At 38.3% G+C, this 25,100-nt stretch overlaps 1 protein-coding gene across 2 annotated transcripts; it reads left to right on the plus strand.

Moving 5' to 3' along the window:
- The first annotated feature begins 9 nt into the window (after positions 1 to 9).
- Positions 10 to 24,233, plus strand: ARSK (arylsulfatase family member K). Of its 2 annotated transcripts, none has more exons than XM_054808855.1 (8): positions 10 to 342; positions 5,608 to 5,737; positions 7,774 to 7,933; positions 13,699 to 13,981; positions 17,075 to 17,246; positions 18,751 to 18,975; positions 21,978 to 22,202; positions 22,288 to 24,233. In XM_054808855.1, the coding sequence occupies exons 1-8, from the start codon at positions 184 to 186 to the stop codon at positions 22,560 to 22,562; spliced, it is 1,629 nt and encodes a 542-aa protein (XP_054664830.1). In that variant the 5' UTR covers positions 10 to 183; the 3' UTR covers positions 22,563 to 24,233. The 2 variants fall into 2 exon arrangements, with proteins under 2 accessions (XP_054664830.1, XP_054664831.1); XM_054808856.1 differs by lacking the exon at positions 10 to 342 and adding an exon at positions 3,232 to 3,954.
- Positions 24,234 to 25,100: the final 867 nt, after the last annotated feature.

Consider the following 25,100-nt stretch of genomic DNA (forward strand, 5'->3'; position numbering starts at 1 on the left):
CGGGGCAGGCTGGGAGCTGTAGTCCGCCCTGGGGTCGAGAGTAGCGGGCGGCTCCGCAGCTGCGGCGGCGAGTTCTGTGGTGCGGCCGGGGTTCCGCCGAGCGGCTTTGTCCGGCGGCAGGATCGGGTGTCGGGACTGCCGCTTCCCCCTTCTCCGGGAGAGGGGGATCGCGGCGCCGGGGCGATGCGGGGCGGCGGGCCGCTGGGGCCGGCCGGGCTGGCGCTGCTCCCGCTGGCGCTGCCCCTCATGGCCGCCGCGGCCTGGGCGGGTGCGAGGCCGTGGCCCGCCGCCCCCCGGGGCCAGCCGCGACCCAGCGTGGTGCTGGTGGCCTGCGACTCCTTGGTGAGTAGCCGGGGAGGGATGGCAGCCGGCGGCGCGGGGCCGGGCCGCCGTGGGGCTGAGGGAGGGCGGGAGAGCGGCGGGGCCGTCTCGGCGGGGGGGCAGTCCGCCTGTCTGGAACCCCCGAGCACGGGGGAGGCTTTCCGTGGCTTTGCCCGGGCTGCTGCCACAGGCCTGCGAAAATAAAGCTGGTGTTTATTCTTCAGCCCCTCCACGGGATGGAGGGCAGGCGTTCCGTGTCGCAGAGACACTGGGTAATTCATGTATTCTGAATCAAACTCGGCGTTCTTCCCAGGAGCGTGCGTTACAATAGTCAAAGTTCTGCATGGGTGGTTCCTGCTGTCAGCAGCTGTACAGCTTGTCACTGCAACTTGAGGCAGGTAGGGGCATATTCTGCAGGACAAAACAGACCTGGTGTGTAAAATGAAAGCTTTTCTATTGGCTTGAAAAGCAAAAAGGAAAAGAAGGTCACTAAGCCCTGTTATTTTTGCCATTGTAAATCCTTAGAACATTAGGTCCCCGCAACGGGATGGAGAATTTCTGTAATCACAGACGAAATGACGGAGTTAAGCTGTTGGGCATAATATCATATATTGACTTACTCAGACTTTTAGTAGGTATAAAAAATATTGCAGTAAACTTGTCAGGTGAGTATCTAAAGCTAAAAGGATAGAGGAACCAGTAGGTATGTTTTTATAAATTTCTAGCAGCTTTATTACAGTCATTTATTGATACATTTGTTCTAACCCCCAGAGTGGTAGAAAAGATTTTTTTTTTTTTCCATTCACAAATACTGTCTTTCCATACAGCTAAAGACAGTGCATTTTTTTCCACCCTTTCTTGCCATGCTTTTATCTGCCCACCCAGCATACTGGGTAAAAATGCTTTTATCAAGGTTTAACTTAGAGGCAAGGGCAAGCCTTGTTTTCTCTGCCTCATCTGAGCACACCTTCCTGTTAAATCAAACGTACTCTCCATGGTATTGTTTCCAAGGACTTTTACATCTCATCTTTTCTCACTCCCTGTTGAGAAATCATCACTTGGCTCCCAGTCATCTCAGAATGCTGTCCTTGATGGTGTAGGTAAAAGCACTTGATTTCTTGTCTGCCACCAGTCACTCTTGCGATTAATTCTTTCTAAGTATTTGGTAAACATGTCTTATTCTTCTTCAGATGCTTTCTGAAAATGTGGTTGCTGTGATTTCAAAGATAAAGCAGTAGAAAACAGGACGAGTTGAGTAGAGTTGAAACTAACTAGTAGTTTTTCAGGAGGGGGGAAATAAAGTTTAAGTCCTGCAGGCTGTCAAAATAGTGTGGGTTTTCATTTCAAAGTGTGTTTGCCTTTGTCATGTGTGATTGTTGTGGTTTTACCCCAGCTGGCAGCTGAGCATCACGCAGCCACTTGCTCATTCCTCCTCCACCCTGCTGCAGTGGGATGGGGAGGAGAATCAAAAAAAGAAAAGGTAAAACTCGTGGGTTGGGGTAAGGACAGTTTAATAGGACAGCAAAGGAAGAGAAAATAATAGTGATACTAGTGATAAAAGTATATACGGAATGAGTGGTGCACAATGCAGTTGCTCACCAGCTGTTGACCAATGCCCAGCCCATCCCTGAGCAGCAATCGTGCCCTTGGCCACCTTCCCTCCAGTTCTGTACGCCGTATAGTATGGAATAAGTCTTTGGCCAGTCTGGGTCAGCTGTCCTGGCCGTGTCCCCTCCCAGCTTCTCATGCACCCCCAGCACTCGCTGGTGGGGTGGGGTGAGGAGCTGGAAAGTCCTTGATGTGGTGTAAACAATGCCCAGCACAACCAAGACATTGGTGTGTTGCCAATACCATTCTCATCCCAAATCCAAAGCACAGCACTATACCAGCTGCTAGGAAGAAAATTAACTCTATCCTAGCTGAAACCAGGATAATAATGATGTCTACGAAAGACTCACACCTGTTTTGTCAAGCGTGACAAGGATTTTCTTCTCAGTGATGCAGGGCTGTGTTTTGCCTCCAGAGCCTCTTACTTGAACAGCCAGCTTTCTGCTGTTGTGTCACATCAAGCGCTGGGCTTCTCACAGGGCTGGCTGGTAGAATGTGCTCGTAGACAATTCAGCTCCTAAATTGCTACTTCACATTAACTGAGTGATGAAAGGCTTCGCTTGCAATGCAGCCCAAGATGAAATGTGCTTGCTTGCTTGTGTTACTCATAATAATTGTATAGCCTCGAGTACTTCAAAACCCACAAGTCCTACACAGACTCTTGGAGAGTGGGCTTCCAGAAATAGCTGTAGAGCTTTCACCTTCTCAGGCTGTTAAAGAAGCTCACTTCTTTCACAGCGTAGAGATGTCACCTGTCTGTCCAGTATTGAAAGAATGAATGCTTGTCTCCAGCTGTTCAAACAAACAATACCTTTGTTGGAGAAACTTGTGAATATGTTGTTGACAGGATGACAAATCAGTCACGTACTTTCTAAAGAGCACTTTTAGCCTGAAGTTCATTTTGAGTGCATATTGCAGATTACAGCGTTATTTCCAGTTTGTCCTACTGAATGCTTGTTCTAGTTGCCCTTTTGTAGCAGCGTACAAAATTCAGTGATTATTTTATCATATTCTAATCTCCAGTGGCCCGGTTTACTATGTAGCTGTCCACTGCACTACGGTGTTGGTGTGCCACAGTTCGCTCACCCGGTGCCACATTAGATGATTCTCTCTACAACGCTGTGTGATCCAATAGCATTTTCTGCCAGGAAGCAAATGGAGGGAATTGTTTTCTTCTGCATGCAGTCCCTGCATTGAACTCTAAAGAATGAAGAAAATGATGTTAGTCTTTGACTGTGGACTTGGTATATGAGCAACGGCTGGGTGGCTGGTGAGGTGATGAAGTGCTCATGCTCTAAGGTTAGAATATTTTGAACAATGATAGAATAATTCTAATCTTAAAATATTTCAGTAATCTATAATAATTATTTCCTACTGTGGACTACAGTTATGCTGTGCTTAACTCTGTTTTCTGGGTTCTTTCTGAAACGTTGCAAACTGATTATGTGCAGTATTGATTGTAAATTTTCACTTGGACAATTAGTGCCAGGGGAATTGTGGGTAATGGAGGTGGTAGTAACACAGACTATAAATTCCTCAGGTTTGCTGTCACTAATCTTTGGTGGTGGTGATGGGTTTTTTTGTCTTCTTACAAATTATTCCAGAAAATTAAACTAGTGAAACTAAAGTGAAAATTCAGAAATACATCTGCTAATGTGCAGAAACAGCACAGTATGAAATTGATAGGAAGTCTTAACTTGTCTGATCTATATTCTTAAATACTGAAGACAGAAAGAAACTATTATTCTTTCCATGTAAGCTTGCCTAATGTTTCATATAGGAGAATATTATGTTAAATGCAATGTTTGTTTCAAATATTTTCAAACCAAATACAGTCTTTCAAAAAGAAAATGCATTTTCTTAATTAAAAACTGCAGAGACTAGCACTTCTCAGGACCCATGCATTCATCTACTTTTTTCTTTTCCTAAGCTTATAGCATTTTCTGTTATTGTGACTCAGATGCCTGAGAAGTATTTGTACCTGTTTCAAATGTACCCTTATTTAAGGCTGAACTTCCACAGAAGGTAAGGCCTTGGTCCTGCATCCCTTAAGACTGTACATGTTCTTTATGTTTTGAAGTAGATGTTCAAAGTTCTCCATCTGAAGCAGTCATGAAGTTTTTATTAGTTGAATAAAACTAGCTGTTCAGTATTAAGAGAAGGCAACTCACATGATTCAGTGTTGGTCATATCTGCTGATTTTTGGTTCTGATTAAGCAGGACCAAAGTGGTTGTTTAGTTGAGTATTTTCTGTTGAAGAGGCAGTATCTCACTAAATATTTGTTTTCAAGATTTCTCACCTAACAAAAAAATTGTGGTAAAAAACACAGCGCAATTTTGTATTTAATGTCATGTAATGATGACAGACACCAAGAACCCGTTGTGCCAAATGAGGCTTGCTCAATATATGGCATGGAAAGCATTTTTTGTAGGCTGCTGATGCTGGTAGGCTGCATGTGGATAGAAAGAAGTTACAGCAGAGTTACCAGCAATCACATACTGGCTGTTTTGCTGTGGTTTCTCATATAGGAACAATTCTCACTTAATAAAAATAAAGTAACTTGGTAGGATAGTCCATTACCTGTATATGGATTAGAGGTACAAATTTGCTTGCTGACATTTATTACGCAGAGGCTGATGTGGTAATTTATATATTGTCTTTGGAACAAACAAGCCAGTAGCTGGTGAATTTGTAACTGGAGTTTGATGCACTCTCCTGGCTCTCTTGTCTTCCTGCTTACATCCTCTTGCAAACTAAATGCTGTGCAAAACACAACTTCTAAGCTACCTGTGCTTTAAGGTGTTTGTGCTTCTGTGACAAATCTAGAGGAGGGTTACTCAGATGTAGGCATCTGAGTAATGTCTCTGATTGGGAGATCTACTAAAACTGTGCAGATTTACTGTCAGCAGTCTCTTCACCAGAGAGCTGACCAGTGATCCTGAGTTGGGACGTCTTACTAAGCCAAGAAAAGACATACAAGTGACAGGAGAAGACGGTGACCTGAAACAGGGCAGTATACATGAAACCTGGTTTCACCTCATCATAATTTTGTACAGTAAAAGTACTAATTCAAAATTTTGGAGCTTTTTAAAGTTACTGGTTAAATACTTTATCTAAAGAAATAGGTAAAATGATCAGTAAAGTATCAAAAGGGAACTATTGCAGATGGCATTTCAGTGGGAGAACAGACTTCCTTCAGCTTGCTGATCGCTTTTGCAGTCCATAGTTTAAAATAAGTTCACAGAGATGTGGTGTGGATAAACCTTTAAAAAGAGGGAAAGGATGAGGGATCAGTTCTGGTTTCACAGAAATATGTACCAGTGCACACACCTGCATGAGGATTCAGCCTGACTTCATCTTTCACCATACCTGTCCCTGTTGAATGTGTCATGGTAGGACCCTACACCTTCAAGAACTGGAGCTTAGAATATGCATAGCAATAGAAAGGAAGTAATTTTACTGTGAACAAGTCCAGTTATGTTTTGCATTACATTTTTTCATGAGTAATCCATTTTATATTGATCTAATTAAACCTTCTCAACACTTTATTTTCCATACCTGAGTAGAATTGGCAACATTTGAGTAATACAAGTTCAAGGTAACAGATCTATGAATTAATGCACCCTATAGTTTGGGGTAATGCTGTTTACATACTGTTTTTCTTTATTTGATTGCAGGATGGACGCTTGACGTTTTATCCAGGAAATCAGACTGTGGATTTGCCTTTCGTAAATTTTATGAAAAGATATGGCACTGCCTTTCTCAATGCCTATACCAATTCTCCAATTTGTTGTCCTTCCCGCGCAGGTAGGACCGAACTAAACATCAGATAAATACTTGCACATGTCAATTTAAATGTGTGGTAATGATGTGCAATTTCAAGGGATTGAGTTTGGGGGAGTTTGTTGGGGTTTTTTTTAATAAGACTCAATTTTTTAGTTTGTGTCTGAATTTATACAGTATTCTCATGTTTGATCTGTTTCTCCTTTCTGTTTCTCGTGCTTCTTCCTTTCTCTTTCTTTTTCATTCTCCTTATTTCCAGCTATGTGTGAGCTCCCACATCTTTTTGCAAACTTCACTGAAGCCTAAGTGGTTTTAAAAATCTTCAGGATTTGTAGAGAAACCGTCAGTTTGCCTGCTGCAGTGCTGAACACTGCATTCAGAACTACTCTTCCTTCCCAAAACAAAGTTCATAAGTCTCTCTCCTATTGTCAAGAAAAAGTATTAAATAATAACAACTGAATAAATCAATGGCTGTTAGCACTGCCTTCCGATGACATTTATTCCAAAGACTTTGTTAAATATATAACGTATCCTTGGTAGCTTTAATTGAATACTTCAGTATTTTTCTTCACTTGCTGCAATCATTATCTTGTGTGCAATTTCACACTTGCAGAATTTGCTGGGAAGTTAGAAAGGAGCTATATTCTTGAATCAAATGTTACATCTTAAAACATTTCTAGCCTTTTCAGTTGTTGCAAAGACCCTGCAGAGGGTAAATGAAATTTCATCTATAGCTGAAAGGGAGAGCCTCCTTTCTCTCAAGCATACATTGGAAGAAGCAACCTGACCTGACTGCAGCAGGCACAGGATGTCAAATTTAGTGTTAGTATTTAATATTCCATTTATTGGTACCTAGTCCCCTTTTCTGTTTTTCAAGGTCACATTTAAGTGAGTAAGATTACATGAACACACCATCAGTCTTGTTTTCTTTTTCTTGATTTTTGAGTCTTTCAGCCAGTCTTTGTTGCTGAGAACAATAACCTTGTGTTAGGTTATTTTATTTTAAGAAGTTTTCTGAAAATAGCAGCTAGTGCTCCCAGTGGGGAAGAAATTGCATGATGAATTCAACAGTTCATCAATTCAGTTTTAACATTGTAAGTGGTCCATCAACATCATCATGACCACTGGTCAGTCGTCACAAGTGTAGCTCTGAACCAGCAGGACGTTTCTTGTTTAGGCAATAGCTTGGACTCCTGCAAGGAACTGAGGGTACATCTATTCTGGAGATGTCGGGGATGATACTAGAAGAGATGCTGGGAAGGAGGACTTTGGGGTGGGGAAAGTAGGCGTATTGCCATGGTGTTGGGTTGGGTTGACATTCTGTTTGTGCTTACAGGATATTTCCATTGCTTATAGAACAGCTTAGTCTCATTTTAGGACTTCCTTTGACTCTAAATTAGCATTGGGAAGAGCGAATGATTCTCGACAAGCTGCAAAGAAACACCGGAATTCACTGATAAAAACTTTCCCTATAGTTCCTTTGCAATTGTTCCCTTGTTTTCCTTTCTTCTTGGCCTCATCTTTAACAATCTTGCTTTGTTTGTACAGCTGGTAGTGAAGTAGATTACCTAAAAGGCATAAAACTGAGGGCATATGATATTTATAAAAATAATACACTCTAATTCCCTCCACAAACATACTTTAAAGTCACAGTAAAATCTAACTGAAATAAGGGGAGATAATGCTCTGGAACACATGTATAATACATGACTGTTTCATCAGGATCTGTAGTACCATGGCATTTTCTTTGTGTAATCAGTATGAATATTTCCTGATCTACAGAAAAACATGATATAATGATTGCAGAGCACCTGGAAAGATGGCACCTTGTTCTGCAATTCTGGGGATTATTTTAGTAAATGTTATTGGTATTGATGGCAAAAATAAGATTTGGGAGAGTAATACTTTGTATTCCCTGCTCTATTATATCACAATGTGGACTTTTTACCTCTAAAATAATGAGAAGATTGATCTGTTCTCCAGTCTATTGAACTAACATTTACATAGGAAGTACCACTTACTCATCAAAAAACTTTTATTTTTTTTTTTTTCCCCGCCAGCTATGTGGAGTGGTCTTTTCACTCATTTAACAGAATCTTGGAATAACTTCAAAGGTCTAGATCCAGATTATGTAACATGGATGGATCTCATGGAGAAGCATGGCTACCACACACGGAAGTATGGGAAAGTGGACTATACTTCTGGACATCATTCAGTAAGGTAATCAAAGAGATTCTCCTGCTATGAAATGGACAGGAGTGAATAAATCATGCAATGTTCTGGAAAGTGGTTTGTGTCTCTGATTGAAATGGTAGTAGCTTTAGTTTAAAGGAAATTGTGTCAGGAACCTAGCAGAGGTCTGTCCTGCAACTTTATGCAGAAGCAAGCGTATCCCATGCAGATGCACTTTGGCTTTTACCTGTAGCTGGGAGATGAATATCAAGACTGTGGTTTTGCCCAGCATGAATGAAGGTTATTTTTGATCATTGGTATTGCTCCCTAAGTGAAATTCATAAAGCGTTTTTGCCTCGCCTTGAGACTTCCTGGCTTGATTATAGTAGCAGTGTAGGAAAAGCAGAAAAAAGAAACATTTGATAATACTTGAATATTAAATCTAGTATCACAAAATGTGAAGGGGTTTTTTTTTGAGGGCCATATGCTTTCACATAATCATGCTGTACTTCCTATGCTGTAAAGCTTTCTTTAAAAAAATATGACTAGAATTACAGCAATTTATGAAAAATACTTAAACATTTAGAGACTAACTGCATTATGTTCAAAAAATAATAAGCAGAATGTGTCTGGACAGTTGGAACAAAATATGGTGTCTTCCTTTGTGTAGTTTTTATGAAGATGCACTATCTCCCTTACTAATAATGATGTCTATTGTTGAAATAATAACAAAGAGTAGCTTTTTCTTTCATATTAAACAGGTTAGATTTACTTAAAATTTCCTCACTTCCCTCACTAAAATGAGCAATTGGAAGTTGAAAGGTCACATTAGTAGTTAATAGTATGTTGCACTTACACACTGCTTTTTATCTACTGCTTCATAAATAGTATCCACTTCAGAATCTGGCCAAAGCAATAACTACCTCTCCAGTTTAAGACTGTCAAAAAAAAGAAAAGAAAGCTTTTTACCCTTTTTTTCCATATACCATTTCTACACTGGAAGTAAAAGATTATTCAAATACAGACTTACAGCAAAATCTTCATGTTTACTTACTTTACCCGACAGTGTATATTTTTGTGTACTACTGATGCTTTTGTCTTGTTTCTGCAACTCTTTTTAGTAACTTAGCATCTAAATGTGAACAGATGGGTGTTCAACCTCCAGTCTTTTGCTTTGATTTTTTTTTCTGAAGACTGCATTATTCTGCATTATTCTTAAAACTGTTTTTTCCCAGTAAGAAACAATTACTTGTACAACGTACTAAGAAGTAATCTGCTATAGTATTATGCATGTTGTTTATGCTTGCTTATAGGAATGTTGGGAAAATTTCCTCTCTGGCAAGAAATAACTGAACATTAAGATGAATCCTTACAGATGTTTATATTATTGTAGTGTAGACATGGTTTGCTGTGACTGCCTCAGACATACATGCTTTTCAGAAGAGTGTAGTCTTAACAGCATACTGTAAAGTGCCAATAACAGACCATTCCTTGAGAAAGCAAAGGGTCAGATTTTTTTCTAGGTAATGAAGCAAAATAGAGATGATTCTGTGGGTGCATCACGTTTAAGCGTTTCTAGAATACATTTTCAGTAGATTCGAATTCTAGAATACATTTTAAGTAAATTAAAATTACTCTGAAAAATGAAAAGTATCTGCAGTAAGCACAAGCAATGTCTTATACTTCTGAATCATTTTTGTGCAGAGAAACTTCTATGTTGTCTAAATAGTATATAGTATGCACTCACCCTGCCCTTCACTGAGATAGAAGAAATGTTTTATAATATGGAAATCTGTTTATCTCTAATCCAAAGTCACTCCAAACTTAAAGAAGAGCAGCTCTAAGTAATTCCAGAAGTTTCTGGCTGTTCATGTAACTGGAACACAAAGGTGACACTGAAAAAACTGTTAGTTGCATATAAATGTCTGGATTCCAGAAGTCTTGCTTTCATTTGCCCAAGCTGAAGACCATAGGTGAATTCTAGCTTCAGTACAAAGGCCTTCATATGAGCAGTGCAAAGCTGAACAAACAGATAGTCCTTAGTTCTCAAATAAATTTTATTGTGTAGGAATTAACACAAAGGAAACCTTAATGTGAGACTATATAGAAGAGGAACATAATTTTTATGTTGCTTAGCTTTCTAAGTTGGTAAACTCTGCCAACTCACAATCTCATACCCCGCAAATACTAAGCTTTGTGTTCAAGTAGTCTGAACAGGATTGCTGGCATACGATATGGCAAGGGATGTCATCTGATGAAGTCTTTCCTATTTTGCTGTTGATTGGCAATGATGATATGGCATTTTGCATAGGTATTTTTGCACACTGTAGGACTGAAAAAGTTGCTATGGTATGATACTTCGCCTTGAAATCTTGCTTTCGTCAGTCTTCAGGAACATGGGGCAAATAGCCTTTTTGTTTCCTTATTGTGGCTATCTTATTTATTCTCCTTTTCTGTTTGAGTAACAGGAAGAGGAATGGCACACAGAGTGCACAATGACCTGGCTGATATCCTGCTTTCAGGATGTTGCTGCTAAGTCATCTGTACGGTCATCTCAACACCGATAGCCTCCTCTTCAGTATTGACCTGTTTTGTTGATGTCATTCATGTTCTTGGCAATTGATGCACACCATTGCTTTAACCTTGATCTCATACTTGTTTTCTCTGGTACTTTCACATTTGAATAGTTCTATTGATACAATTCTAAATATTTTTGTTACAAATCTCCACAGATAAGAAATAAATGAAGACAATTCAAGGTTTAGCAAAACCCTAGCAGCACCAGTAGCAGTGGAGTTACAATCATGTACTCTGATTTTCCTCATTCTGCCATATATAGATTCATCTGTTTTAGTGATAGGGCTCGAGTCTCACAAACAGAAATTACAAAGTAGCCATAGAATCACATCATGTTTGCATGAATTCTTAGGCACTTCAAAGATAACATAAAAATATTGCGAAGTCTATGGTGTTGTGGTTTTTAATTGTCTTTTGTGCTAGGCCTTTATTCTACATTTTCACCTGGTGCAAATTTTTGATATATTTTTTCTAACTTTCTCTTCAGTGAGGGTTTGAGGTCTGTACTTAACAGAGTCAAGCTCTTACTGTTATTTGAATAAGTGTGGGTAGGGGTTGAGAGTAAATGAAAATAAACACATGGTTAGCCAGCCTTTCTATGCCTACACAAGAGGAATTTGAAAATGGCAGTTTACACAGTTTTTAATTTAAAAAATGAAAACTGCAAATACAATTCCTCAGTCAGAGAAAAATGTACATCTCGTTCCTAGCATGGCATCTGTGTAGACATTTAAAAACCTTAAGTAGCCAATTAAGTAATCTATAAATAGTGTAGAAGAGTTATAACAAAGGTTCCCACTCATTGTGGGGATAATTACAATGTTCTGCTGTTTTAATTTCTTGATAAAAAGGAGACACAAAAGGATATAGGACAGTTCAGCTAGCGCAAGATGAGTGGTAGATTCAGTGGAGATCAGCTTATTCCAAAGAAACTGATTTGACAGGACACAATGGGCAGTATTATCTCTTTAGAAACTTTTCTTAAGCACATATGTTGTTTCTTTAAACAACAAACCCACCGCTGCTCCCTGATCCTATATTTACCTAATAAGAGAATTGTTAACTTTTCTGCTGCAGCGTTTCCGTTGAATGACATAAATTGGGTTTGCTTTGTCCTAACCTACTGCAAATAGTGCATTGCTGACACGAATCATCTCTGTAAATAAGGAAGTTTACATATCTTAAAAATACAAATACATACTGAAATATGCTAAGTATCCATCTGAATGTGACTTTCTCATAAGATAGTGATTCATAACTGTAGATTAATGATATTTAAGGAAAATGGTTTCTAGGAAGTGCATTCGAATAAATATATGCTAACAGGGAGAAAGAGCTGGATATTCAGCCCCTGGACTGTTGAATACCTGAAGCGTCTGCTTTCTGTCAAAAAAACTCCCTGTATCCTTTTCAATATTGGTGGCTGTCTTAACTTAAAATTTAAAACAGATGTAGTTACTGACTGTCATGTAATTACTGTCGCCTAGGTTAATAGTGTTGGTTGTTCATTAAGTTTTACCTTCAGCGTTGCATTGTTTTATTCCCATCCTTTATTTGTCAGCTTTTTTCCATTGTACGGTTGTTATTGCTTGCTCATAGCAAAGGAGATATGATCTCCCTTCATTCCCATTGAAAGTGTTGAAAATTGGAATTAATTTCTGAAGCCTTTAAATAATTATCTGTCAAGTCCTTGCTCTTTCCTTTTAAACTCAAGGTTTGAATCTAGTATTGCCCCCTCTTTCAGCTCTCCGCCTGGCCTTTTAAAGATTGTTATTTTGGTATATCTTTTCCTCCTCTTCTGCCTGAGGATTAGTTTTCCTCTTGGATGTGTTAAAACATCTCCTGTGTTGCTCCAGAATGTGGAAAGGGTCTGAAGTGGGAATTTTTGGTTTGGTTTGTGATGGGTTTTGTTTGGTTTTTGGGGGTTTTTTTGGGGGGGTCAGTTTTGGGGGTTTTGTTCTTGGTTTTTAACTGGATTCTAACCTCAGTCTGATTGGATAGTCAGAGACTGGCCTATGGCCTACATAATAATTTTTTTGTATGTCAGTATTATGACATTAGATGCAATTTCTCTCTCTCACACACGTGTGCGCACCCCCCACCACCACCTTTAACATCATTTAATTTTAGTGTTTATGAAATACACTTTCTCTATAGGCCATCTAGCTACCTTAATTTGTTCTAAGTAATTTGTTTAAGCCTGTTTACCTTGAAAGTGTGAGCTTAAACAGGGAGTTAAAACAATAATAAAATTGTTGGTACAGATAATTCTGAATAGTTTTTCTGGAGGTTTAAAGAGCACTGATAAAATTCCTATGGTGAAAAAACTGGTTAGATGTTCTTTAAACAGTAATAAAACACTGTGTTTTAATGAAAGTACATGACCAAACCTTGAGCAGTTTCATATTTTCTTTTATCATTTCTTTGGTCTTATTGAAATTACCATGAACAAAATGAAGATTAGTCAAGGTCTTACTGGGATGTTTCCTCCCAGCCCTGTTTATGGCAGTTGTGGTGTCATTCACTCTGCCAAAGAAACAAGGACATCTACAGCTCAGATTTCTCAGTGTTTTAGAGGAGCAACAATTGTCATGATATTAGACTATCTGTTCTAAAAATATTTTATCATTAAAGTGTTGTCTTTTTTTCCCCTTCATGCTTTCTCCCTACATCCTTCTCCTCTGTTATTCCCTTTTCTTGACAGGATTTATCAATTATATCAAAAACAATTGTACAAGATAAATTACTCTTACAGATTTTTGTTGTAAGTGATAGTGTTTAAAAATGTTGTAGTATTACAATCCAAAGCCAGAACATTGCTTCTAAAGGCAACGTCTCCAGGCAAGTTATTTCCCACAGAACTTTTTCAAATAACAAAAATCTAAGGCCCTCTTTACCGGGTAAATAGTATGTGAATCCATGCCAGAATAGGGAGCAGGGTCAACAAGACGGAGATATTATTTCTAAATGTTATTTTGTAAATGTGAGAAGAACCACTCTGGCATGAAGTTAGAAAAAAGAAGATTCAGAAGCAGAAAAGAATGACTAGAGCTTTGAGTAGAAAATAGATGCACAATAGCTGTTGATCAATTGAATAACAATTCTCCTTTCTGTAGAAATTGCAAATAGGTTGCAGCTACAAATATGTTCTTCAGGAATTCTTAACTCTTTTGACTTGGAGGAAAAGTGAAGAAAACATTTTCCACTGAGTATGTATCTTGTGTATAAATTTTCAGTAACCGTGTGGAGGCCTGGACTAGGGATGTTGACTTCCTGCTCCGGCAAGAAGGGAGACCCATGGTAAATCTTACTGGTGATAGGAAGCACGTGAGAGTGATGGAAGCAGATTGGCAGAATACTGATAAAGCAGTAAACTGGATAAAGGAAGAAGCTATTAACCTTGCTCAACCGTTTGTTCTTTACTTGGGACTAAATTTACCACACCCATATCCGTCACCCTATGCGGGAGAAAATTTTGGATCCTCTACATTTTTAACGTCTCCCTATTGGCTTGAAAAGGTATGTGAAGATGAAAATTAAATACAAATTTATTTGTAACTGTATTTATTATGAACAGTATTTTATTCCTCGTGATTTTTCAAGGCAGTTTTGACATTTCAGTACACAGTAAGAAAGTACTTAAATGAGATGTTAGACTTCTGATATAAGGCTAAGCAAATAGAAGTGGGGAATTTTTCTCTGTTGCAGGGTTGTTAGCAGTAGTCAATGAATCAATAAATTTGGAGTTCAATGGCTGGAAACATATTAAATGGAAAATGAAGTCATTGCTATACTTAGCTATAATTTTTTTCAGTAATGGTCTGAAGTTCATTGTTTATAACATTCTGTATTGTGCTTGTTATAAATGATGCTATATGTAATCATTCTCTCTGAGTTTCATAGTGATAGATTGATTTTTCCTACAATGTGGACCTAGAATGTGAAGTGGTAAGACACAACAGAAGTATCTCTGTTCTGCTAACTTGCTGTGCTACTGCAGCTTTTCAGTGTTACGACCATATGTGGAAAGTTAACAGATAGCACTCCATCCCAAGGAAGTAGTAAATATTTTTCTCTCTCTTATGCCATATCTGTCAGAATGGTATAAATGGGTTACAGCAGCTTTCACTGCATAAAGGCATTAAGATTCTCTGCAACTGAAGAACTGAGCATTGGGTTTAAAAAGTCTTTACACTTACTTCAGAAAAAAAGATACGCAATTTATATATCTGACTTGGTCTTCTCTGCAGGGGAACTGCAAAATCTCTTTATCTAGGTACAACAAAAATACAAAGACTTAGAAAAAAAGGATATGCAGATGAAGGTTGGGAGATCTGAACTTCTTTGTAATAATGAGGGTTGTGGGTTCTTTTCTTCTAGGAATGGTGAGAAGTTTGGGGAGAGGAACAGCACGGGGAAGAAACCTTCATTTGCAAAAAGCAAGAGCTAGCTTGGATATTAAGGAAAACTTCTAGGTGCTAATTGCTAGGTTAGACATGTTTTGGGAAATGAGGGTACCTTTTTTCAAGTCACAGAGTTATAACATCTCTGATGCATTTTTGTTATCCTTAATCCAGTTAGAGTATTTTCAGTCTGTAGTTTGCTGAGGTCCTTTCCACCACTACATATACATATGCCATTATGTGAACCACATATTACCATGTATTGATCATTGGCTAATTCTTCTGGAATGTATCTGTGTCTTGGCCGTGGAAGAAGCAGTCTTTGAAAATGACAGAGATCAATCTTGTGAAGAAGTTTGAGCACATAGATGAAGAACTTGAATTGTGTGTTTACTGGGGAGCTAATACAGAACAGAGTGTCAACATGGTATGTTTATGAAACCCTGTGTTGCTAAGCAGGTGGTGCCCTGTATTTTGCACAAGCCAGGACTTTTTCAGGGCATGTGGCTTCTTTCCTAGCTATGAACTACAATGGACAGACAAAGGGATTATGACTTTCTGAATCCTTAAAACTAGATTATAGTCCTGTAGAAAAGGGTTCGGTCTTGTGAAGAATTGTGGATGGAGAGGGACACTTTTTCCTCCCATTATATCTTAAGCAACTAATAAATACCATTTGAGGAGTTTAAAATGTGACTTTATGTAGCCAAGGACCTTCAGCGACAGCGAGATGACTGAAGCAGTTGTCTGCTGTTGTTTTATCTCTGTGATTTCTTCGTGCAGCCTTTTTTCTACAGAGCCTAAGGAAACTTAGGTTTTGGTATGTCTGTTTGACTGTTGGAAAGCTGGGTTTTATTCCTGTGCTATAGGCACTTCAACTCTTGCTGTCTTACCAACTGTTTAGATGACTTAATACACCTGCTGGATAACTCAAGAGAGAATATTGACTGTTGTGGGAGGTGGAGCTTTGTGGGTATTGGAACACATGGCTGTAACAGCACTTGTGGTCAATGATACCGTGCTCGAGAGTTAGACACTAGGCTAGAAGCTCTCCAGACAGCTCTTATCTGTACATGCCACACCTTGGGGCGAAACCAAATTGGGTTCAGCAGGATCTAGGGACAACTTTGGTCAGATTGCTTTTGTGCTGCATGAAGCCCCTTGGATGGTAAGTGTCTCGGTTATGATATCAGGAACCAGTGCTGCCCTTGTTTGCAGCCAGCCCAGGGAGTGGAGCTGAGGCTGCAGCCCTGGGAACATGCTGCACAGGCACTGGAGTTGCTGCGTCATAATCTAGGTCTCAGCCTTGTTAGAGAAGATTTTCAGAGGTAAATGAGAGCAACAGATGTGGTTTTATTGTTTAATAAACTTAAGTTTTCCATACTGAGATTACATCTTCTCTGCCTTGTGATAATTTGTGTTTTAAGTCTACAATACAGAAGTGATTAACTCTGTTAAATGCAGCACTTAAGGGAATGCTTACAAGTGTGACTGCCTAGGCTAAATGTCTGTGTCAAACTTTGAGGCTCTAAAGCTGGTACTGCAGCACACAGTATCTCTGAGCGTGCCAGTCTGCATATACAAATCCAGCATTATTTGTAATTTATTAGCTCCTACTTTTTAGTTTAAAACTGATCTTACACCTCTTTAAGTGGATTGACATCTGTAGAAACAAATAGAAAAGTATTAGAAAAATTGGACTAATGTAGTTAATTCTTTATAGCACGGTGTCAAGACTTGTCATTCACTGTCCTGGAGACCTTACCAGGCTGCATAAATTTCTGTGGTGTTCTGTAGGCTTGCATCACACCCTGTCTTTTTGATATCCTTTTTATAGTTATCCTATGGTTAATGAGACTCTACGCCAATACTTACGTACTTACTCTAGAGTACAGTTCTGGAAGATTGTTCTGTGGTATCTCTCTTAAAAAAATATATCAGCTGGTAAAGCATATATTTCTGGCTCTTAGCTTTATTTTCTAGCTGATATTTATAGCTCTCTCTTAAAATTACTTGATACCTGTGGAAGCAGAGGGGAAGTATGGAGGAGGTAGCAGCACCATGTAACAGATAAGTAGCTGGTGTTTCTTGGACCACAAATTGAGAACTGTGAATTTACGCTAAGTTGTTTTAAATTAAATCTTTTTAAAAAAAAATAAAATTGTTTAATTCAGTTGCTAAAGTAATGTTAATTTCCTCTTATTTTTAGGTAACTTATGAAGCTATTAAAATTCCCAAGTGGTCTTCTCTTTCAGAGATGCATCCAGTAGACTATTACTCATCTTACACCAAGAATTGCACAGGAGAATTTACAAAGGAAGATGTGAGAAATATTAGAGCATTTTATTATGCTATGTGTGCCGAGACAGATGCCATGCTGGGTAGGTAATGTTTCATTATACAGTGGATTTCGTTATTCTGATTATTGTTTTAAGAGAATACTGATAGAGCTGGTCTTCTGGTGAAAAAAAACAAACCATAGTTCGGATCTGGGAGTAAGTCACATTGATGTTGCTTAATCTATATTGATCTTAATCTATATTTATCTTAATCTCTATATATATCTTTATCTATATAGATTAATATGAATATATTGATATTAATAACTGAATAGGTTTTAAGGCTATTGCACGGTGAATTCAGAGCACTCTGAAAAGTAATCACAACCATCAGAGACCTTGTAAAAGCCCAGTAACTGCAGCAAAACATTGCTTGACCCATGTACAAGAGGAACAAAATACTCCTTGATTAAGTGTTAACTGAAATAATGGAAAAAATTGTGAAGGGGACAGACCAGTAAAGCAAAACTGGAAGGAAAGATACCTTTTAGGGCATAAGCAGTTTCCTTGGAGATTGATTTCAAATGCATAGACTGGATGATAGCTATTATGCATAGAATAAACAATAAGGTTACCTTGGAAGTTGCGCTTAGCAGCATATTATTGAAAGTTAAGACCAAAAAAAAATTAATTAGGCATTCAGAATTCTTCCTAGTTTGCAGTAATATCTACATACATAAAAATACAAATTGGTCTTCATTTACAGTATTTTAGTTCTTAATTTGAAAAGTGACCATGAAAGAGCAAGTATTTCTTTGCATTCTAATATGAAATTCACGAAAAAATAAGCTAATCTTTTTAGCAATGTTAGAATGATAAAGTGATTTAAAAGACAGAGTTACTCTTACATCTTTTATGAAAGAAAAGAGATCACCCGGAGCATGACTGTTACAGGGGATGAAGGTATTGCAAAGTAACTGCAATTAATTTGATAGTGTATTTTGTATTTGATGGTGTATTTTAAGTGTTTAGCTAGTCTGTTTAAGCAAAAGTGACCTTAGTATTTTAACATTAAAGATGTGTAAGTGCTTTGCTTAATTACCAACTTCATTGATTGTGGGCCTGTCTTTGTTGCACAAATCTGTGTGCAAGGGGTTCCTCTGTATAGGCGCAGGAAGGAGAGACTTCTGCTGATTATGTGTAAGGTGGATAGTGTCAAGAGTCCTTCACCCTAAATGTAGTGTCAGGGCTTCTGCTGACCTATTTTACTGCTCTTGAAATAACTATTCTTAGTTATGGTCAGAATTAAACAAAAGTGCGGTAGCAAAAATGCAACTTGTCCTGTCGTACATCCTTGCCTTTTGAAATTTTTATGGTTGTTGTTCAGTGCCCTCCACATTTCATTGGGAGCCAGACTGCTGCAACTCATTGACAACGGTACGTTATTCTGGGCTGAACGCTTTGGGCTCTGTTTTCTGTGGCAGAGAGATGAGTTTCCAACCCTCCAGTTAGGATTCATCAGACTTGGCATGCTGCTTTGCAGGTACAGAAGTTGGAAGGAATACTTGCAACCTATCCTTTTCAATGTCTTTTTTTGTTGTTGCAGGTGAGATTATTTCAGCTCTTAGAGATACTGGGCTTCTTAAAAAAACAATCGTTATATTCACTGCAGATCATGGAGAACTTGCTATGGAACACCGCCAGTTCTATAAAATGAGCATGTATGAAGGAAGTTCCCATGTTCCTCTTTTAGTTATGGGGCCAGGTGTAAAAGAACAGCAGCAAGTACCAAATGTGGTATCTCTCGTGGATATATACCCTACTATGCTCGGTGAGTTAAGTCGTTTCAAATGAAAATTTTTTTTCCCAGTTACTGTTATTATTATGCATTTGTATTATTGTCAGAATTACGTCTCCACTTTGTGAGGCAATGTAGTAGCACAACAGGAGATAACAATTTATCTCTGGAGCGTATGTACGAACTTAATATAAAATGTGAAAAATGAATGTAAAAATTAAATAAAGGAGCTGATGGTGTTCCTTATTACTGTTACTGTCATTAACACAATTACAGTGAATGATTATTAAAAAAGGTGGTGATAAAAAACAATCAGATGAGTTTTAGATAGGAGTAATCCTCGCTAGCCTTCATACCTAACAGTTTACTAGAGAAATGACAGTGTAAATGCATCTAGAGATGACATTAAACCTGAAAGGATGGCAGCTTCATTAGCTTATCAAAGGAATGTCCTTTATGAAGGGTCATGTGGAAGAAATATGATAAAGAGTTCATGTAGGAAATGTACAATTGATCTGGTCTGTCATAATAAGATATGAGAATGGATATCCATTTTTACCTTGGATATGGAAATATTCATTATGGGGCAGAGAATCAAATAAAAAGAACTAATACCAAATTACTTACACACAGATGGAAATTACTTTTAAGAGTGAATTTTTGAACAGTTACCTGTGATAAATCATTCAAGAGATGAATCTCATTGGAACTAAACATTAGGTCAAGTCACTATTCAAGGGTTTATCTAGGATCTTTTAAGCTACCGATCAGAAAAGTGTTCTTTTCAAGGCAGTCTGTAAAGCTCAATCTTTAAGAAGTGACACATGTACACTGCAGTCACCTAAGAGAATGTGCAGCAGTAGATAAAACTACTTCCAGCAGTAAAAGCCAGTGAAAAATCTTTTTCTATATTGTTTTAAGTTGGTTTTCTAAAAACAGAACAGAAGGTATTTATCTACCTGACTCTTCTCAAAACTTTTGAAGCAGTTATCCAGTTAAAAATAGGGTATAATCTGAGTAGTTTTCCCTTCCGGATTCTGATGTCAAATCTTTTGTGTGTATATATATAAGTAATGTGTATTAGATATGGTCCTTATGTAAGTTGTGGTATTACATATAAAGAGTTACAAATCTCCTTTTTGCATCTTTATGCCCTTTCCCCAAATATTATAATTGATCAGGTGGTTTAACATCCTTCCTTCTTGTTCTCTTCCTCCATTTTTTTTCTTCCCAGAACTTTGTGTTTATAAGTCCTTTCCTTCTGTTCTGGCAGTTCCCCTTTCCTGTAATCTGAATGTCAAAAAAGGCACATACATCAAGATGAATGTGAAAACATGAAGAATCATCTCTGTCATCTATTATCTCTTCAGGCTGCATGCTACTGCTGACTAGTGAGGAAAGAGATTTCAAGTCTTTTTTTGTGATGAATGTAATACCTTTGCTTTGCATTGTCTCAGGGCAATAATCTCTCTTCAAGGCACCATCCAAATACTTTGCTGAATACTTCCTCCTTTACTGACTTTTAGAATAGGCGCACCCTATAGCAAGTGTGGTACAGATACTGTGATTCCAGCAGAATCTGTGTGATATGGGTAATTCGGCCAAGGATGCAACAGCTGTTTCATTTTTGAACAGGGTGTAGCACAACCTTTCCTCTAGACAGCACTGGCTTTGTTGGTGTCGATGGAAGTGACTTCGGTTCTCTTGGAAAAGCAGGAGCTACTGAAGGTGCCAGCCTGGAACATTCTTTGTATGTGGAGAATGCAATTACTGCAATTAATAGCATTACTGGTTTAGGATGACAGAAGAGGAAGGCCTATACCCCTTTTTCATTTGTTCAAATGTAGTTCAAGTTTTTGTTCAGATGTTTGTTTGACTTTTTAGCCCACACACTAGAAGCTACTGGGTTTACATGTTACAGGTCCTCCTAGTGGTTAGTCAAATGCCAACCTTTTTATTTACTATAGGAAGAACTACAGATTAATGACAGGATATGTGCTGTAGGAACAGAGGAGAAAAAGGAAGATGCGTGCTGATGAAGGAAAACATCACCTATGGGCAATCTGAATGCACTGAGTATGACCACTTGGTGTAGAACAGAAGATAAAATACTACCACAGTGCTCTGTGAAATGGAAAGTGTTGAATTTTGAGTGACTGTATGCTATGTTCGGTAGGGTGATTAAAAATAGCAGTACTGTCATTCCCTGGTTTTAGGGCATGCTGAAGTTTAGATAACATCCTTGGGATTCTCAGCTATGTTTTTCAGAATTTCGCTGAGAGATCTTTGCAGCCTCTTAATATTGACCTGATCTTTGGCAGCTAGAGACACTTGTGATGTAAGTTGATACTGAGGAGCTTATTCAAGTTACAGCATCTTCTAGGGGCCATCTCGTAGGCTGTAGAATCATCCAGTGTTTTTGATATGTGCACTGTATTGGGACCACCTCTGATTCCATCTTTACCTCCAGCCCTACCAGAGGAACAGGTGTTCCTCAGTTTCCCCACAAGATATAGGTGCTAACTGTAACAGCCACCTTTTATAAAGTGTTTTGTTATTCACTGATGAAGGATGCTAGATAGGAGTTTAGCACCACTATCGAAGAAATGAATGGTTAGACCATGTTGGATATGGAGCTTTTAGGGTCCTTTCATGCTATCACAATCTCTCCCTCTTGCCTGAGGCAGTCAGAGCAGAAGGGAAGGCTATAAAACCATGATTTAAAAATTTAAAAAGTACCACCCATCACTGGAGGCTCTCGTGATTGGTTTCAATATCTGTTAAAGACTGACTTAGGCATAGTTGTCACTGCTTCTGATCAAGATGGTGGACAGCTGACATTGAGAAGTTCCTTAAGGATGTTCGTTTTTATTATTCTCATATTTTTGGGTTCCGGTGTTACAGAGGGAGAATTATTGGGAATGCATGTTTTATTATTGTAATAGCATTTATGTTCAGACACCTGTAACATTACATTAGCCTTTTTTAATCACAGCACCTGCAGTAGCATTTTGACTTTGTGTATCTTTGCTTAGATATAGCAAGAATTCCCATCCCGCAGAACCTCAGTGGATATTCTCTTATACCGCTGCTGCGTGGAAAGGCTGAAAACGAAGTGTCATCCGAAGGGCCTCGGCCTTCGTGGGTGTTGAGCGAGTTCCACGGATGCAATGTGAATTCTTCCACATACATGCTTCGAACTGGCAAATGGAAATATATCACGTACTCAGATGGCCGTTCAGTACTTCCACAACTGTTCGGTATGTTACAACTGTTACGTCCTAACTGACTGATTAATTTACTTAAATGCAAATTGTCTCTTAACTGACTTTTTGTTTCTTCCAGACCTTTCTGATGATCCAGATGAGCTAACAAATGTTGCCGTAAAATTCCCAGTAATTGTACATTCCTTGGACAAAATACTCCGCTCTATAGTAAATTACCCAAAGGTTTCTTCTTCTGTTCAGAGGTACAACAAAAAACAATTTATGAGTTGGAAACAAAGTTTAGGTCAGAATTACTCAGATGTTATTGCCAACCTTAGGTGGCATCAAGACTGGTTAAAGGAACCCAAAAAATATGAGAATGCAATTGAAAAGTGGCTGGGTAAAACTAAGTAAATAAAAACAACCTAGATTTAATATGACTGAGGATAGAAAAACATTCTGCATTTGTAATAGTATGCTGTATTTCAAGTCTTAGAATTTCTGCCTTATATAAGCTGAAAGACTTATATAAAGCAAAGATGCCCGAACAATTACCATGTTGTGTTAGAAAGCCAGAAAGCCAAAAGTGTTTTATATAACTGGCCAGCACAACAAATCTAGGTTTTTACATGTTGTAACTCTGTAATACATAAATATACATAGGAAGGATAGTACATAAGTACTAATGGCATGTATGGAATATTTAGCTGGCTGGAAAAATGCAGAGCATTAAGCATTAGAACTCAACAGGAATTTCTAAGGGCAGACTAAAGCAAGGATTACAGAATTTTGTATAGGGTAGTGAAATGTGCTGGAGCCCACTTTCCATCAAGATGGATTTTAAGTCCACAATGAATACATATCATACACCTTAGAGAAGCTGTAGCAGTAAAAATATAGTCAAAAAGTTAATAACTAATATTGTTCTGAATGTAGATGCAGTTTATTCAAGTACTTAGTATGACAGCATTCCTGGTTTATATGTGATGGATGCCATCTTTTCAAGATCTGTCTTCTAACCTCTCACTTCTGGATCTGGTACTTATCACTCCTTGCTGTTTAAAATTTCATAATATGCATAGGCTATTAATTGAACCTTTGTGCAAGTGAAGAGGAATCTGGTCTGTGGTCCCTGTTGGAATTTAAAGAAAAGAACAAACCCAAACCAAAACAAACCCCTGACCAAACCTGCGAGTAGAGTAGTTCTCTGATAGTGTGATTTGCATAGCGTAAGATGAAGACTGCTTGAATAGATGTCCGTTATGCACTTAGATTGTGCAGGTAAATGTCTTAATGTGCATCAATGAGTGGAGAAACGGAACCTGAAATGTATACAGAGGAGATGCAATTGAAGCTTGCAGAAAAACTTAACATAAAAATACTATTTCATATTTTTCCTAGAATATGACAAAAAAACCAAAGCAGTTTTGGAAGAAGTTAAGATTTATCTAGTAACTCTTAACTTCTACTTAAGGAAAAATATAATTGTAGCAATACTTACATTTGCTTATTCCTGATCATAGTTGTTGCTGCTATAGTAACAATTCAGGGTGACATTATACTTCATACCTAAATGCTTTCTGGAATCTGTAATGAAATACGCAGCAGTAGCAGTAAGCTAGTAAAAACAAACACAAAAATTCCTTGTATTTTCTAATGGCTAAGCACTCTAGATGCATTTTGTAAATTATTTAACACACTAGAATTAGGTACGTATTTATGAATATTTTAGCTGTTTTATATGTTTGTGTTCATAGAACCTTATACTGCTTACTGCTGTGGTAGTATGTTTTGGGGGTTTCTTTGGTAGGCAAGGAGCAAATTAATAGTCAAACTTTCAAATGCTGTAGTACGTGTAATTATAATTCCTGCTAAAATGAGTTCAGATAGTGATGAAATCATTTCAACAAAGAATACATCTTAGCAGTGTAATGTACACTGGCTGCATAAGTAGAGAAAAATAAATATATCCATTTGAAGGCTCATTCAATAGGGAAAAAAATAAATAAATTGATCATTCTCCAGAGGTCTGGACAGAACGCAGTACGTTGTACAGAATATAGTAAAATAAAATGGTGAACCGGATGTGGTGTGTCTGTGCTTTTTTTTAAATGACTGAATGCTTAAAGAAATTACTAGGGAAAGTTGTATTCTGTCAATGTCTTTCTTTAAAGACACAAGATTTTAAGATTAAATTCTTCATAAGTGTTAGGCTTACAAAAGTGCAGTTTGTGAGACTCTGTGAAATGGAAAAGCAAACTTCTTGCCCTAATTCCTCGCAACAGCTTGTTGTGTTGCAGGCTGCCCAAAGAAGCCCGGTGCACAGGAGCAGGTTTCCAGCTCATGCAGCAAACCCCAGGAACGTGCCAGCTTGCAAGTTAGAGCACCAGTGGCAGGAGGTGGGGATGCTCCCCCGCAGGGTGATGCTGTGGCGTGTGAGCCAGCCAGTGGCAGAATGTGATCACATCCTAAGTCAGTATGTCTAGTGTACCAGTTCTTTTTGTCTCTTGTCTTCTTAAAATGCTTATTTAAAAAGAAAACACTTGACTTGTTTGTTAAAAGCTAAACTTCGACTTTTGCAAGTTGTTTATTATTTGTGTATGAACCTTTGTTCTGAAGAGTTAGAAAGAAAGAAGGCAAAAAACCCCTAATGCCTTCCTGCCTCCATTTGCCATAACAATCTGTGTTGGTACAGAACTGAGCTAAAAGTCCAAACCATTTAACAATGTGGTCATATTCAGTTACTCTGGCTTAGTTATGCTAATGTATCTGCATCATTGTAACACAAATCAAATGAGGCTTGCAACATGCAAGGTTAGCCATCTAACAAAAGAAAAGGCCTGATTTTTGATCACGTTGAACGACTTGCGCGGTATTAACACTGGAGAGACACTGGAGAGACGCTGGAGTGAAAGGGAGAAGGAAGCGTGGAGTGCCATTGGGTTCAAATTA

This window comes from Grus americana, chromosome Z (assembly GCF_028858705.1).
Source record: "Grus americana isolate bGruAme1 chromosome Z, bGruAme1.mat, whole genome shotgun sequence".
Lineage (NCBI taxonomy): Eukaryota > Metazoa > Chordata > Aves > Gruiformes > Gruidae > Grus > Grus americana.